Here is a 17,888-nt window from a genome sequence, read left to right as displayed (position 1 = left end):
AACAGCAGACCCTGGAACACCTCAGCCTGGTGAAGACATTCGCTGCTTGGGATAGATAAGGAGTTTGCATTAAAGCTCACTTCAGACTTTGGCTGAACAGTCTTCCCTATCTAGCTGCTGTACTTATCTGTTGATGGATTAGTATAAATGTCTATATTGGGCCTTCCTAATGAGTACTTTCTTGATAAAGCAGCAGCTGAAGATATCCTCTTGATGGCAATTCAATTTCACAAACAGGACTTCCCACAATTAATTCCCAGCCCTGGTGCTGATTTCATAGCTCCCTATTTTCTGACAAAAACTTAGAGAATTAGCAAAACTACATACAGACACTGAGTAGTAATATGACTTTTTGGGATTATGGAACATAAACAGAAAGTGCCTCAAATGAAACGACTAACCTTATGCTACTTATAGAAATATCAGGAAATTTTATAATTTCACGGTTATTTGTAACAAATCTCCTTAATTCTATTGTCTTGCTATAACGGTCACAACATCTGTTAACAGAATTTGATCTTTTATTTTCTATTCTGTATAGTCCATCAAAGACTTTATTTGTGCAGGGCCTGAGTCTGCCACTTGCACTTACATAAAAGAGGAGGGATGTGTACCACGTACACAAGCTCAGACCCACATTTATGGAGCACATTTGTGTTGGGTCTGACCACTTCTAAGGAACTCAGCTGAAAGGGGGTAGCACGGACACCTCCAAAAAGTGCAAGAAACATTTTCATAAGCTTATTTATTACACAATCAAGTTACACAGCTTCCCATCCTTAGAGCTATCCCTTGATTTTTAAGTCCACTCACTGTTGTAGCCACTGCAGCTGCCAGTCTCTGCCGGCGTCGTGTTGTGCTGAACTGGCCCTTCGGTGCCGGCCCTTCCTGACAGTGAATGCAAGAAAAGAAGGAAGTAGAGAAAGAGAAGGGAAGGGGTGATGGGACACAGGAAGATGAAAGGTGATCAGAAAAGGGAGAGGGAGAGTCTTTAAGTGGGTTTCCATTTTGTTTACTCTTATGGCCTACACATGTTGAGGACATATCATGTGTTTTCAGCTGTGCATGCCAGAGACATAAAAAGCTGGATACTTCACTAAATTTATCTCCAGATGAGTTGGACTGCAGTGCACTCACTAATGCTACAAAAAACAAATCAACTAGCATTGCCATTCAGAGTAATAAGGCAATAATGAAATAAGAGAACTAAAAGGATGCTACAGCATGCCAGAAAATAAAACAAAAAAATCAAACTCCTTCTGGAGTCATTTGACCATCTAGAAGATGAATTCTGAAAGAGATCACTTTGCAATAGTGGAAGTGCATAAACTGTGGTCACTGAAGATGTATGTGGCTCAATGGTAAAATTTTTCAGTGTGTATGTTATCTAGTGAGTTTTCTTAAGTAAATATTCCTGTACACAGCTCTGGCATTTCCACATCCATCCTTGAGCCTATTGAATCATTTTCTACACATATCACTTTTCTGAGCTCCACCTGCTTGTCCACATAATTGAAGGCTTGGCTTCCAGACCAAGGCAAAATCTCAGATAAAGAAGCACAAATAAAAACTATGTATTTCAATGACTGCTTCCTTTTCTTCAGGTCTAACTTCTGGCCTCATCCTGCTTAATTTTACTTGCAAGAAATTTTTTCACTGTACACTAAAGTCAAGCAAGTAACTGTCTAATACAGAGGAGCTCCATATCTGTCATAAAGTCATTCTATTTAATATTTAATCAAAATGCCATTATTTTGAAGTCATTTTAACATTTTGGAAAACTACGAAATACATGTTTCTGCTTTTAGAAAACTCCTTTACATATTTCTTCACCTATAGCCACTACAGCATTTTTAGATCTATATTTCTGCAAGAAGCCTGATCGTCATACAAATAACAATGTGCAGATTGGACAAATGGACACCATGCTGAAGAACAGGATATTGTATTTCAATTATTAGCTGAACTGTCTTGCTTCTGTAACATTCCCAGTAGGGTTGGGACAGTGGAGAATGGCCAAACATTTCACCCTCTGGCTGATATTAGTGGCAATGCCATGGACAGCTGGAAGGATTGTCTAATGATCACAGTAAAAGACTTGTGGATATTTTATAATATTTTATACAATTTTCACATTAAAATGCTGTGTGCATAACCTCTGAAATACTGAGAACAAATTCTGTTAAAACAACAGATCATATGCATAATGTAAAGCTCTTTGTGCTCCAAAAAATATGTCCATTCTGTGAATAAGAGTATGGAAGAATATTCTTATTTAAATAATAGGGACAAACCCATGTACAGAGAGAGATATGCACAAATTTATACGTATACAAGATTATGAATGCAAGTATGCATTATTAAAATGGGAATAGTGAGCTTTGCAGAACCACACACTCTCCTCAACACAATAGAAAGTGAGGTCACAATCTGAGTTACCATAAAAAGAAATCCTTACTTAAGGGAAAAAGTAATAACTAGCCTGGATCTGGTTTCAGTTCTGAGCTGAAAGCCTCAGTAAAGCAAGATGATCTTTCAGATTAATCCATAATACACGGCTCTCTATTAAACTATTCCCCCTGTGAAGTCTTGGAACTTTAGAACTTTGAGCTTTTGTGGGAAACCAAAATATCACTGGTTCTTTGTGCTTTGCAGTAATCTTTTTTGTTCCTTTGAAGCTGTTAAGAGAATGATAACTTAACCTTTTACCCAAAGGGAAATAAATAATATTAAAAAAAAAAAAAAAAAAAGAAAACTTCCCAAAAAAACCAAAAAAACAAAACCCACTACTCAGTTCTTGTACAAAAGTATAATTTGTAAAATGAATTAATACAGGTCAACTAACATGTTTTTGCAGGCCATTTTCACAAGATTTTGAATAGGCTTTTTAAAAACAAAATGAACCTCCTTCATAAAACCAATCTCTCTTAAGAGAAGCAATTAATGTATTACTCTTAAGTAAAGGCCGGTAAATTGAGCTGTTAATTCTAAACAACTTAGCAATAGTAAACACCCAAACCTGCAAATGTACAGACACATGCTATACTCAGTTTTACTTCAGGGGGTAACCCCACTCAAGTTACAGGGATTAGCTGTGTGAACAAAGTCAACTGCACACAAAACTGGCATATTTAAGTGGTAATTATTACTGTCTAAGAAACAAATCAAGCCGCTTTACTTACATGAAAAAGTATGTTTTAAATACATTATGCACCTAGCATTCATACTGCAAGAATGTGTTAGCAGGAATCCAACAAAAGCTATCTCATTAACAAAAGAATGTTAACAAGTACAATACAAAACCTGGATGGAAGGATTCCCTCCTTGCCTCACACACAGAGAATACTGAGCCAGCAGAAATCATACCCTCATTCCCCATCACTCACAAAGCACACATCTTTATAGACCTCCCTAATTTTATGCTCCCCAGAAGGATGCTCTCAACATTGTACTATCAGAACATCTTTGATGTAGCTAAAAACTGCTCATTCTGAAAAATAGGTGAAAATACTCCAAATTAAAAGTACTTCAATGATGACAAAAATAGGTGCAAGTACTCCAAATGGAATTAACAGTGAAACTAGCTGAAAGTTAGTTTGTTAATATTAGCATTATTCCGTAAAACTAATGAGATGCAGGAAGGTATGAGGAAAGTAATAGTACAACAGAAATCTTACTGGTACCAAATGTCAACCATTCAATACCAAATTATGTGAAAGCACCATTAAGAAAATGATCACAAATCAGACAAAATGATTCTCAGTAGGGGATATCCTAAAAAACAAATCAGAAAGACTTGAAGCAGTCTTAAAAAAATGAGCAATAAGGAAAACCAATAAAGTAGAAGGCATTTCTAATAGAAGAACAAAATGAGAAATAGCTTAAAGGTTTTGCAGGTATCAGAGGACATCCACATTTTAGTGGCAACCTAAAGAAATTAGGAATAACACAATGAGTCAGTGAGGCCATCTTCCTACAGACCACAGCTCTAGCACTCAGGAGACAGGACAGCCCTTGGAAGAATAAACTGAGTCCATCAAACTAGGCAAGATAATGGAGTAGCCATCAAGTATTCTTTGTCTTCCATATAATTTAGAACAATTTTATTGTTTCTGTTTTACTGCAAATTAATTTATAGATCAGACAACAATAACTTAATACTTTGCTATAAGAAAATAAGCTTTATATTTGCAGCAAGAACTCTGGCAGGAATTAATGCTGACCCAAGTTAGGCAGAGTTCATTATCAATCTGGAAGTGACAGACCCATGTAGAGCAATGCCATGCACACAAACGATCTCAGGGGAACCTGCAACCCTATTTGAAATTTTCAAGAGCTGAGGCACACCCCTGCCAAACCACAAACAGCAGTTTTGATGGAAGTCCAGGCCGGTGTTACTTCAGCAAAGTGTAGGTAACATGGGAACAGCTCATTATTCACTATGACTAACCATAAATCATAATACATTGACTGCTTTCATAATTTTTGTGGCTAGGATTCTCTGAGGTTACTGTGGCATGAAAAAAGAACATGCAGAAGTGACTGACTCTTCATAGGCATGAAGTATTTGCATGCATTTTACTGATATTTTAATTTCTCTGTTATTCAGCACCAAGGAAAAATGTGACCATTCAATTGCATGACATGACATCAATCACAAAAATTCCTTTGTTAATAAACCTTTTTAATCCAAACAGATATCTCATTGTTCTACCTATTGTGATTATCAAAGTATAATAGGTAAAAAGAAAAATAAACTACAAGAGCTGCAATGAGAAAGCTGATGCAACTATCACCTCTTCCTTCCTTAAGATTATTGATCTTAAATGAAAACTCCTTAATGTGCCTATTGGGGACATATTAAAAGCTTTCAAAGTTTGTACTAATTTCAAGATATTTGAATGGATTAAAAGCTGCTGACATTTATTTACTCAGTAACAGATATCACAGTGGTGATTGTTGGCTCCCAAAGCCAATTGAATAGTCCTCATTATCAGTCGCTTAATTATAAAAAAAGATCAGGTTTTAGATCAAACCTCAGAATACACAACTGCTTCCAACAAAACACAAGGCAGCAATATATGCACAATATGCTTATTTCTGTGCTTTCAGTTCTAGGGAAGGATGGAGTAAATTCTTCCTTAACATAATTTATTTCTTGGTCATTTTATTTGTTCCCGTATTAGCCTTTTACATAACAGGAGGCTTGTGAAAGTACTTATAATTGGTAATATTCTCAGTATAGGCCTTGATAAAGAATACTAATGTGTTTAGTATTTCATTCTGCTTTTAACTTGACATCACTTGTTCACTTGAAGGCAGTTGCCCTTCTTTGCAATTTTGGTATAGAATAGCAGTATACCCATATGGTGTGTGTATATTGAGTTTTGAATACCTTAACTGACTAATATTCAGATCCCACTCCTTTCCCTAGATGGCAATATTTTCATATGAATGAAAATAAAATCAGTACTTTTCTCACTATCTTCTCTAGGTTTTGAAAAACAAACTGAGACTTAATTTACTTCATCAGAAACATGAAAGACAGCACTGTTCCTACTTTCAGCTAATTTATCATTTCATGCTTAGATTTAATCTCAAAGTACAGTGAAAAGTAAAACATAGTGCATTCAGTACCTGAAGTTGAATTTTTGCATCTTTGCTGACACTTTTTGTTCTCCATCGTCTCGTGACCCGCTTGTCTTTCTTTGAAATATCTACACAGTTAGCCTACATTACACAAATAGTTAAAAGCGACAAAGTGCTATTAAGTTGACACAAGCAACACAGACAATACAGCAAGTTAGTAAAGAATTGTAGCATTAGACAAGTACAAATTAGAATATAAGGAGAAGAATGCTGCTACTGGGGCCCGAAGTTGGAGCAGTGATCAGCTGTAGCTATCCATACACTTTCATAAACACGTGGTACTGTTAGCTGCTTTAGCAAAACTACTGGTACCCTTGCTTTTCATGGGTGCACAATATTTAGGACATGATATTGAAATCCTCATGGATTTCTGTTGTGGTACTACTCAGACATTTATACAGACAAGAAGATTCAGTGAAAATGCAAGAGAGTATCTATGATTTAGGATCTGCTGTTGCTTTCTGGTAAGAGGAAAACTCACCCTGAACTGGGAAACAGTCCAAAACTTGGGACCTTTGTACTATGCCCCCTTTTCTAGAGCATGCAACTTCATCTTTGAGGGTCTTTGGGTCTCCAATCCTTAAAAAACTTAAAATATTATCTTAACACAACAAAAACTCCTCAAATATAACTTCAATTTATACATGTGTTCTATTGTAACAGTCCTCAGTTTTGTTTTGCTTAAATTACTTAATCATTTAATTTGTTCTATTTAACTCAAATATTGAATACATCTTAATTACTTGTTTACACATGAAACAGAAACAGTATTACACAAGATTAAAATAGACATATAAGCATTTCATCCAAGGTTCATTATTATTTCAGATAAATATTCTGAGTTAATAGACAACACCTCTATATTTCCCTTAACAGAAAGAACAAATATTTCAGTGTAATGATTTATGTTCAAGCATATTTACCTGCATATCTGTGAAATTTGGTGCTGACTGAGTCCTCTGTAGTATTTCTAAATTTTGAAGAAGTTTACTGAGTTCCACAAGGTTAGACTGACAATGAGCAAGATCTAGGATATATAAAATAAAAATACATTAAGTGCTTCAATTCAGACTTTTTATTGCCATAGTGTCAATTGCTTGCACTTAATTGCATGACAAAACTTAAGTGTTCAAACCCCGTGTAGTAAGGCACCCAAGTAAAAGTTTTCTTTTGTTGAATACTTGTTATGTCTATAGGAGTCAGCAGCAACTCTGGACTTCAAGAAGTGATCATATTTGAATAATGACATCCATCAAAATAGCACAGATTATTACAATAAATTTTAAAATCAACATCCCAAAACATATAGACAGCAAAGCTCCCACCAAGTTTCCAATTATCTGAAGAGCTACTACATGTTTATGTAAAGATGTAAACCACCTTACTTACAGGACTCTCCTATATCAACAAGAGGTTTTGCTGAAAGAACAAGGCATGAAAAGATAAAGGCTAACCTTCTGCACATCTGTCCATCTCTTCAGAGTCCTGCAACCAGGCTGCTACTTTACTCTGACCAGTAGTACAGGTGACGGGAAGGCTGTTACTGCAAGGTATGGGAGGCTGCCAGGGGAAGTTATTTTGTTGCACCTAAAGCACAATAAAACGCTTACATTTACTGCGGCTGTGTTGCTTTGTCAGGGTAATGACTGTATTACTTCAGGATAGAAGCTAAATTATTCATTGTGTTTTCAGTGAAATCTATAATTTCTCTCCATAGCTCCCAAAGACACAGATTTTTCAGAATAGCATGTTGGAGAATCAAATCAGGAACCTCACCAGTGGACCGTGCTAGGTACCAGTTAGGAAACTGTTGTTTAAGAGGAAGAACATAATCAGCAGAGAGACAGATTTATACCTGGTGGCAAAGGCTAGTGAAAACTGTACAGGTGGTGAATACTTTGCAGGATCTCTACAGCAGCCCATTCTAATGAAGTAAGGCTAAATTAGACAGTATTTCAGCTGATTTCAGCTGCACACCCTCACAGCTTTTCACTGGCCATCGGTTCCCACACTGGAAGCTCCTGTCCTTTTGGCATTAGAAGAAAAGCCCACTGAAACTGCCCACAAGCCAGCCATGAGTTTTCAACCAAGGAACGCTGCACACCTTTCCATCTGACACATTGGCAGCTGGTGAAGACTCTGTAGTAGATGCTGAGGGGAATATGTGGAAGCTGGCATCCCTGGGAGATCTCACAATCTCATTCTGACGGTACAGCCGGTGGTGCCGTAACTTTGAAACCCATGCATCAAATGAATCCTGGGATTTCACCTGGAGAAAAATTTACTATCAAGAAAGCAGTCAAGATACTACTTTTCTGCACAATCTTTTGAAATTTTTTATGTTTCTACTGAGGATGAAAATACAGTATATAGTTTTACTTTTTACCTTTAGGTGATAGATATGTTCTTCTGTGTCAAGATCTATTCTACGAGCCTTTTTTTTTATAGACATGACTGATAAACCAACATCAATGCTCCCATGGACCTTTCCTTTCTGTATCTAAAATAAAATCATCAGGGTAAAAATTTAGAAGTATCATGCACTTTTTCTATATATCTTACAGAATACTATCTAGTACTGAAATGGCTTCCCATTTTATAACATTATAGCATAAAGCCACATTAAAAAATAAAGCTGCACTCAGACTAACCATTTAACCACTTAGTATATTTATAGTCAGAGAAAAGTATCACACAAGAAATGCTGATACAATGCCAAAATTTAGGTGTGTTAAGTTATTCACACCAGTGCACGGGTACAGGTAAGTGAGAAGCAGAGAAAATTAGAAAGTACTTGACACCCTATTTCTATGACTTGGTACTTATTGGTATAAAATATAAATAATTGGTATTAATTCTTTGTCCTATCCACATGTCTCAGAATAATCAGCTCTGGCTGACATAAAAATTAGAAAAGAAAAATACATGGTCAGGTTAATCTCTCAAGCAGCTTTATTCAAGAAACTACCTTTAGTAATTTAACTTATATTTCCATAGAAATAAAAAAGGTAGAATTCTTGGAAGACACAACCAAAATCTTACATTATTTATCTTTATATCCATCAACAACTTTCATGTGTGTACTTTCATAAATATACCTAGAATGAGTATGAGCAGGCTGCACTTCATTAGAAGTTTTAAAGTCTTCAGCTCTACTTACATCAATTGGTGACTTTGAATATTTCAACATTCCATTATCCAGGACAAAAAACCTCTGAAATTATAAGAAAAAAAATCAAACAACATTCTTTCTTAATGAGCAGATGCAATTTAAACTGTGTACAACAATTCATCTGGAGAAGGATTACCCTGTAACACAGGGCAGGAAAATGGTGCTTTTATCTACCCCAGCTGAAACCAGAACATTTGGAGATGTAACTTCTTGAATAAGATGTCAAAACAACAAGAACATTTTGGGGTTTTTTTTCCATAGGTATGGTCACTAAAAAACTTCATAAGAACATGATATTCATGTTCTTGTGAAGTTTGTTAGTGACTTATTAACAAACCCAAAGTTTGAAAACCTAAGCTCAGCATAGTTCCCAAGGTGAAATGTAAGGCAGAGTAGAGGGGGATGCTAAAATGTGAAGTTCTTAATCACATTAAAAATTATCTACACAAGTAACCACATGTCTTTAAATTCATCTAGATCATCAGTAGTGATTGCCTTTACAGAACTGTGAAAGTTGGACTTCTCTTGCTCTCCTATAAATTAGCTCCATACCGAAACAGACACTTCGCTAAATAGCAACACATTAATATAATGTATTTTAAAAGTGTGGGAGCAGTGGTTTACTCCATAAATTCTTAAATACCTCATTAATTGATTTTTTGGAGGGTCAGATCAATTTTATTCACAAATTCCCTCTGGATTTTGAATACAACCTTAGGCAGCAGGGACTGTGATTTGAGAGCCATGAACTGTGTCTGCAAATTAATTCCATACAGAGGTGGAAGAAATAGTCATTCACTAAAATCATGGGCATTTATTTGACATCCTAATTTTGTCTAGACAAAAAAAATCCAGCTCATAAAATAAGGTAATAACATTCTGGCTGGTTTATGAGACATTTACCTTGTGCCAACCTTTTAGTGGCCATTTTCTCTTCTTCAGCATGAAACCTTCATGTTTGTCTGGCTTCTGGACATTGGTCTGGCCTATTTTCAGACCCTCTATGATTTCCCAGCTGTCAGGTTCCTGATGAAAAAGCATGAAGACACATTGATTAATTAATTTTGCACACACATGGTAAAAAATTGCATTTAGGAGTGGCACAAATTCTTCAGTGCAAGACAAAGAGGAGGAGTCAGGCTTTTAAGTCAATCTATTGAGGTACCAAACTATATGGTCACTATATTATGTCTAGCTGTATCTCATTTAAAACTACTAAATACAAACATTTTCAGATGTCTAACCTCTACCAGGTAAGATGTATAGTAAGAGTGCCCTTTGTGATATTTCTTAATTATAAAGAAATTTAAATTTTCTGATCTTAAAGTACAAGCTACATTGTTTCTGAATGCCCCAGTTTTTCCTCCAAATCAGAAAAACTAACAGAAGATGTTGCTTTACTGTTGATTTTGAGCGTAGCTAGTGATAATCTTCAAAGGCATTTTATGACAGAGTTTCACTTGCTAATTGAGCCTTCAGAAATGTGCAAGAAGATTTCTTTTCCCTGCATTCATTTTCACTGTATTATGAGAAATTTATAGGAAAGCTAACTAATTTTCTCTCTAGGGAAAAATAGAGGAACAGTATAATTCAAGAAACAACCAGTTGTATGCCTTGCATGGAGCCAATTAAAGCATATTTCTGGTACATATCACTTGTTTTGCATGGTAACTGGTGCAGCTCAAGACAGATTTACAATGTAACACAGGGAACAGGTAAAGAACAATATTTTTAAAGAGAAAAAGATGGGGTCATATTTTCTCTTAGAGTATATTTCTATCCTCTTGCTACTACTGTAATTAAAAAAATTCTGCACCAGTTTAAAAATCTCTTACTGCCAGATTCCTCAGACTATGTTTTACTAATTATACCCTACAAAGCTGTAAACTTGCATTTTCTCAGCTGATCTGTCATAACTCCAAGCAATGTTATGAAAAGTTAATAAGAGAGGAAGGAGGTCATATAGCATCAAACATTTAAAGGGAAAAAAATTGTCTCCATATTTCCAACAAAACTGTTCAGAGCCAAGTGCTGTCAGTCTTTCACAGCACCTCCAAATAAACTACACAGCCCTGATAACATCAACATTACTATTATGAAAATATAGTTGCAAAAGTAACAGCAAATTTCAAAACTAAATTTTGAATAAGGTCTTAGTATTTGAGAAAGGTGAAAAGCTCTATCCCAAATAATAAATACTGCCGTAAATTATAATAGAACTCTTTATTCAGCTTAGTTTCCCCTGAATAACCATGAACTATTCATCTCATTGTCTGTAAATCCCCTACTCAATATGCAGCTTTGTTTTACTTCCCCGTGTTTTGCTTCAGTGTTCTATTTCCATTCTATAGAGGAAGCACATATGTATTATTTTCTCCCTACATGGAAGTCCTTGGCACCTGAGGGGGACAAATTAAACTCTAAGTCATACACCAGCAGAGAGTCTCTGCATCTCTGCCAACTGATTCTTCACCATATTGATTTCTCTTTTAGATGATCAGCTGCAGGCATAAGTCTTTTATCTACTAGATAACATCAGTATTGATTAATTCTCAGCTAGAAACTACACAATCTCATACAGCTATTCATTTAAACAAAAGACCAGATACAGAGGGATAAAATGAGCAATTATTCAGTGCAGTGAGGATACTTGTCTCCTGCTGCATCAGTGCCACAAGCTGTTCTTAATCCTAACTGTGCCTCACCCCGCAGTTTTGGGGTATTGAGATATGCCCAATACAAAGGCCATTATGAAGGAGAGACAAAAATGGGGAAAAAACAGAGTGAAAGTGATACACTTGAAGAGTCCTCATCCAGGGCCAGTTCTCAAGCGCAGCAGCAGTATTTTAGGACTTCAGTGATTCCATAGGTATTCCATGAGAAACAGCCCTGTGCAAAGCAGCATGACTGGGGGAATACAATCACAGCTTTCAGTCCCTGGCTCTGCACACCTGCCCCTTGTTTGGGGATTAAGGGAGCCACTACCAACTGCTTTCTCAAGTTTTGACTGCAAAATATTTATTTTCCAAATGAAAACAAATAAACCATTTAATTTTCCCTGGATGAACAGAATGTTTCCTTTCAAAATTGTTTTACCACGTCTGTTTCAAAACTTACAGATATTTTGTTTCAGATTTTTATTTTCCACCAAATATTCCATCACAGCACCCTCACCTTTTCTTCTGCACCCTTACTTTTGCATCTGAAGTATCTTAAAATGAAACTTTCTTTATGCGGAATTAGACTTGTTTGGAATCACTTATTCCAAAACTGAGCAATTTATCCAGAAAGAAGTTGATTTCAAAAAACACACACAAGGCTTCACTTTTTACGAGGGTGATGTCACCCCTGCAATTGCATCTTTTACTCTGCCTCAGGAAAGAAAATCTCAGTAAAAGCTTTTAAATTTCAAACTACACACAAGGGATGTTACTAGGACATATTTTTAAAACTAATATTTATTGGCAGAAATTTTAGATTTGGGTATGATTTGCTCTACCTTAATAAGAGGATTGAACTGGAAAACTCAAAGTCATAGAATCATGCAATATCCTGAGTTAGACGGGTCTCAAAGGATCATCAAAGGCCCTTACAGCCCCATTTTCTGAGAAAGTAAAATTTGTTGCTGGTGCCATCCACATGAAAAAAAAATCCCAAACCAATCCCTAATTTTGTTAATATAACATCTACTAAAGATAACTGGCTCTTCTTACTCCTCAGTTATAGAACAATATGCTCCAGGGCAGACTCACTCATATTTAATGGTAGAACCATACAAAACACTGCCCCTAAAGTATTAGTCAAACCACTTTGTAACTCTAGAGGGAAACTCACTGCCCAGGCTTTTGCTTACCTTGGATAGAGAGAGGTGATCACTGTCAAGGAATTGCTTACTTAAAGAAGGGTCTGTGCTTCCTGAAGAAGCCTTTCGCTCCAAAATATGAACACTCTAAAAAAATAATTAAAGACAATATCATGGATCAAAACATGCAAAATACCAACCACCCATGACTTAAATACACAGATGGTTTGCATTCAGAGGCAATATACTTCTCTTTCTTTATTATTAAAAAAAAAAAAACAAAAAACCAAAAAAACAGGAAAGACAAATAATGCAGTTCTTACCTCTAAAGAGATTCAAAGCGCTCCTAACCAGATCTATCATGTTTTCTGTTAATATACAAGACTGAATGCACATACTCTGCAGTCAGCACTGCTCTACATTCACTTCACATAAAATATTACTGCACAGAAAATATTCATTATCACACCTTAGCATTTTGTTATTGGCTTCTCAGCTGAGAAAAAGTAACACACTACACAAATGCTTTTAAATTACAGGTATTAAAAAAACTCATTACTGTGTCTCAGCTTGGGCTGCTGGTGAATGTTCATGGAACACTGTGATCCTAAACATTGCAGCTGTTTTTACATATGACAATACTATAAAATTTTGCATCTTCAAAGCATTGTAATAAAAATGAAATACATGTCAGAACTAGCCCTGAAAAGACTGCTATTCTTAAGACACATCTAAACATGTCTCTCCATTTTCCAGAAAATGGAAACATGTCTTCCCATTTTCCAAAAACTCCTACTTTATAAAAGAAAAAGCATTTTTGATAAAAGAGAAAATTACCATTACCATCTGCATTTCATTCTCTGGTGAAATTTTGCTACATCTCATCCTACTATTTGGTAAGAATTCTACCACAACATGTCATTAGTACCTCTTTGGCATAAAATAAAACTGCTTCATTTCCAGGACACACAGCACAATGACAAAGTTGCAATGGCAATTACCCTCTGAGAAGCATATGTTTTTCTTAGCTGAAAATGCCAATTAAGTTTTGTTCATAATTAAGCTTCCTTACATTGGCTGAAGAGATTACCCAGGTACCAGTAGCAGAAGAAACAATCAGGAAATATAGAAGTACATATGAATGGCAGTGTAAATATTTTTGTTTATATAAATTATTAAGTACATAAAGGACCATAACCAAACTAAATGAAAATAAACACAGCTATTCATTTACATGCATATATATAACACAGACCCAGTTTTGCTGCAGAGCAATACACAGACCTCCATTGTTCTCTTTCAAGTTGCAACTGTGAATGAGAATAGGAAAATGTGGGGAGTGCCTTTGTTTTCAGTGGAGATTAGTAAGCATCCCTACCACCATGCCAACAGTAATCAGCATTTATTTTCAGTTACTTTTAATTAAGTTTTACAGTGAAGAATGTGGAAATGCAACAGTATTATGTTACTCCAGGGCCAGCCAGCAAAAAGCTTTGTCATTTATGCTTTAAAAACTTCTGCTTTTTCAAAGGAAGTTCAACCTACTTATTTAGTCCAGTGTATTTTACTAGTCAGATGATGAAAAAAAAAGTGTATATATATATGTAGCACAAGTGCCTATGTTACATATCAAATAATTTAATAAACTAATTTGAGCTGAGAACCACAAATAATGATAATGATAAGCTTTCTCACCGAAAGAAGGAAATGCTACTTATGTACACAGTATGACATTTTAACAATATACAAAAGAACCTAAATCTGTTCCTCCAAGGCAGATTAAAATGTCTCTTGATAAGCATAATCAGGATGATTCCCAACTTTCTTGCCAGTTTTGTCTGGCAGGCAGGAATGCATCCATCCCGAGATGGAGCAATGCCCAACACAGATGTTCTGAAGGTCTCATATGTAGCAGCTGGTGCAGTTTGTTGTTATGTAACTGCAATTTTATTTTGCACAATATTTAGAGAGGAGTAGCCCAACAGTCCTTAGCTTGCCAGATTTCCAGTGACATTTTCAATTACATGATTTTAAGTCAGGAAGGTTTTGTGCCTTTTTTTTTAATTAGCCTTCAGTCATTACAGTTCCACTTCAGTTGAGAAATACATTATTAGCCAGCAGCACTTTAATGAATGCTGACTTATTCAACTATTTGTTTGAAAATTAGAAAATGAACCCTTTTTAAGTAAAATTGCCTTCTTTACATTCCTTTCTTCCCGGAGTGTTGGCTTGTTGTCTGTAGATGTTTGTTTTTCAATTCTCTTTACTCATGACCACAGTAACACCATTTCTTTAGATTTGTGACATGTCTAGCATAATACTAAGAGACCTTACTTGGTACAAAATGTTTTCCATTAAAACATGCTATTTTTCTGAAAAATTACAGCTAGAAATCATACAATTGCTTGACATTTTGAAAAGCATCTAATTTTACAGTGCAAGAGTTTAGTTATTCAGAATCAAAGAAATAAAAATTATTTAAATCTTGACGTTATTGTCAAGGGTTTTTTTGTATTTTAACATGAAAAACAGAGTTGGGAAAGAAGCACTAAAAAAAAGCTCATAAGAAGGAATAAAGAGGCAGGTCAACAGTGTTTCTGGGGTTCATTTATAATCAAAGCAAACAATGAATAATAATCCATTAAACTAGGCACATCAATCAATATGGTACTCTTATTCCTCTCATCCCAAAAATACAGACAGGCAAAATCAATGTTGGCATTGCTACATTCCAGATTCCCCTTATATTTCAGGATCACCACACTATAGCTGGTTTCTCTTGGAGGAAAACACCAGCACTAGCAAATTTTGTATGCTCTTGAAAACTAATTTAACATAATTCCATTGCAAAATCTTCATCCTAACTACAGTCTTTCATCTTTATGATTATCCACACATACATTACCTAGGTGGCACACATTTGCCTCAAAATACCCCTAGCAAGCCAACATATGGGGAACACAAATGTTTGTTCTGCCCTGCATTCTTTTTCCTTTTTTCCCCAAAGACACGAGGGAGAAGGAAATTCACAGAGAAAACAAAATAGCACTATGATGTTGCATCATATTTTCATCTTCTGTGGAAGGCAAGAACGGAAAACAGATTTTACAATATCCTTCCATGTATCTTGCCATCTTTTTTTCTCACTTTGGAGTTTAATGACTCATACAGCTCGTTATCCTTGTTTTGGCTGGGACAGAGCTCTTTTTCCTCCAAGTAGCTGGTACAGTGCTGTGTTTTGGATTTATTATGGGAACAACGTTGAAGGCACAGTGATGTTTTGGCTGTTGCTGAGTAGCTCTTACCCTAAATCAAGGACTTTCTGGTTTCTCCTTCCCTTCTGGCAGAGGCCAGTGAGGAGATGCATGAGGAGCTGGCAGGGGCATGGCCAGGACAGGTGACCTGGACTGGTCCAAGGGATATTCCATAGCACAGAACATCAAGGACAGTGTATAAACTGGGGGAGTTGGACATGAGAGGGCAATCACTGCTGTGGGATGGGCTGGGCCTTGGTCTGCAGGTGGTGAGCCATTATACTCGGCATCACATGCCTTTCTTGGGGTTTATTCATTTCTCTCTTTCTTGTGCTTTCTTTCCCTTACAATCATTATTATATTTTATTTCAGTTATTAAACTGTTCTTATTTCAACTCTCAGGTTTTCCCTTTTCTTTCCTCTGCTTCTCCTCCCCATTCCACTGGTAGGGTTGGTCTCTATCCGACCAGAGGGTGAAGACCCTAATTTAACTTTACTGAATCTGACTTCCCATTAAAACAAAAGACATTAAACTGTTTTCACAGGAAAGGCAAGGAAAGAAAACTGATTTTAAGTAGAGACAGAAAATCCAGTGGATGACAAGTCTGACACTCATGCCTCTCCCTTCTGCTTTGCTGCTTATTTACTTAAGGGAATGAATTATATTTAATGCAAAGAGGTCTCTATAATTTTTCATTTATTAATTTCCAAGAAAAATACAAACTGGTGAGGATTTTATCACTTACATTTGATGCAGCCTCTCAGAATGTGCACAACCACAGAAATGTGCACAACATGTGGTTAACAGTTAATCAATGAAAAAGATCTGGTGGATCATTTTGCTTGTTCACAATATTCTAGCAATCGCCAACAACCATAACCATGGGGCCTAGGCATACACTGTCCTTCAACAGCAATTCAAAATAGAGCTTTTCTGTCTGGGTTCCTTGTGTTGTTTTTTCAGTCCAAAGTACTAGTGCATTTTTTATTATTTGCTAGTCACTGGAATTCTTCCTGCAACCTAACAAAACTGTATTCTTCCTTGAATTCCATTTAGTTTGAAGTGCAATGTTAATCACTTTCTCTCAATTAAAACCACACTATTTTCTGGTTATCTAAAACACAGCAGAAGTAGTAAGGTAGACACAGATTTGACTTCATACATGCCAATTTTTACTACCTTCTAAACAAGCTGATACATGCCGAGTTAATCTGCAATATTATTTGCAAAGGGAATAACCTTGAAACTTGCTTTTCTCTTAGGCTGCTTCTTAGCCAGCTCTGGCTTTCCTCCTGTTAATGCTGGAAGGAAGACAGATTCTTCAATATAATTGTGAGAGAAGAGTGAGTGCAAAGCAAAAAAAACATATCTCATCAATGTATATCTTTCTATCTTCTAGCACAGTTTTTAAATTTTTATAAAGCAGTCATGGTCCTGTTCTTATCCTCAGTCTCTTCTATTGGCAGGGCTCCATAGCTGTTTTCAGCAATCTCAGCATCAACTAAGTGACAAAGGAACTTAGCAATACTGTGTGAACAGCAAACACAGTTAACATTTTTTTTTCTTCTTGTAAGATATGTTCATCTTGTACAGAAATGTACTTAAGAGCAACATTTTCTCTTTGTAACCTTTTTACTGAAAGACAAGTATATGTAAGATGCAGTTCTGTAGCATATGAATAATACCTAGGTATGTATGCCTCCTTCTTTCCTGGGATATGCAAAGTAAACCCTTCTTGTGTAACAGAAATGTCAAGGATTTGTTAGCTCAGAGCTCACTGTCAGCCCTTTCCAGAACTCCAGCTTTGGATTGTACTTCATGCCAATGCTTTTAGGCTCTGGCAGCAAGGAAGCCTTTGCTTTACAAGGTACTTTTTGACAAATTCTGAAGACAAATAAGCTCTTGCTCTCATGAAGAGCTTCTTGGAGGGGATCATTAGCACAACTGGATAAAGCAGAAAAGAGCTATTTATCATTGTACCAGCAACCTTTCTTCTGCCAGAATGATGGT

General features: G+C 36.0%; 1 protein-coding gene across 8 annotated transcripts in view; it reads right to left on the bottom strand.

Moving 5' to 3' along the window:
• The window catches only part of OSBPL6 (oxysterol binding protein like 6), a 96,521-nt gene that overhangs the window by 29,991 nt on the left and 48,642 nt on the right, over positions 1–17,888 (bottom strand). For 4 of the 8 annotated variants that reach the window (XM_072932293.1, XM_030277559.4, XM_032749403.3 and 1 more), the window contains 9 exons: positions 12,675–12,770; positions 9,725–9,847; positions 8,810–8,863; positions 8,036–8,149; positions 7,754–7,918; positions 7,104–7,236; positions 6,573–6,676; positions 5,638–5,730; positions 814–888 (listed from right to left, as the gene is read on the bottom strand). In XM_072932293.1, coding sequence (XP_072788394.1) covers positions 814–888; positions 5,638–5,730; positions 6,573–6,676; positions 7,104–7,236; positions 7,754–7,918; positions 8,036–8,149; positions 8,810–8,863; positions 9,725–9,847; positions 12,675–12,770 — 957 coding nt within the window. The remainder of the gene's footprint in view (positions 1–813; positions 889–5,637; positions 5,731–6,572; positions 6,677–7,103; positions 7,237–7,753; positions 7,919–8,035; positions 8,150–8,809; positions 8,864–9,724; positions 9,848–12,674; positions 12,771–17,888) is intronic. The other 4 variants (XM_030277560.4, XM_032749405.3, XM_030277562.4 and 1 more) reach the window with 2 other exon arrangements.

Source organism: Taeniopygia guttata, chromosome 7 (assembly GCF_048771995.1).
Source record: "Taeniopygia guttata chromosome 7, bTaeGut7.mat, whole genome shotgun sequence".
NCBI classification, from domain to species: Eukaryota; Metazoa; Chordata; class Aves; order Passeriformes; family Estrildidae; genus Taeniopygia; species Taeniopygia guttata.
This window is presented reverse-complemented; position numbering and strand designations above follow the sequence as displayed.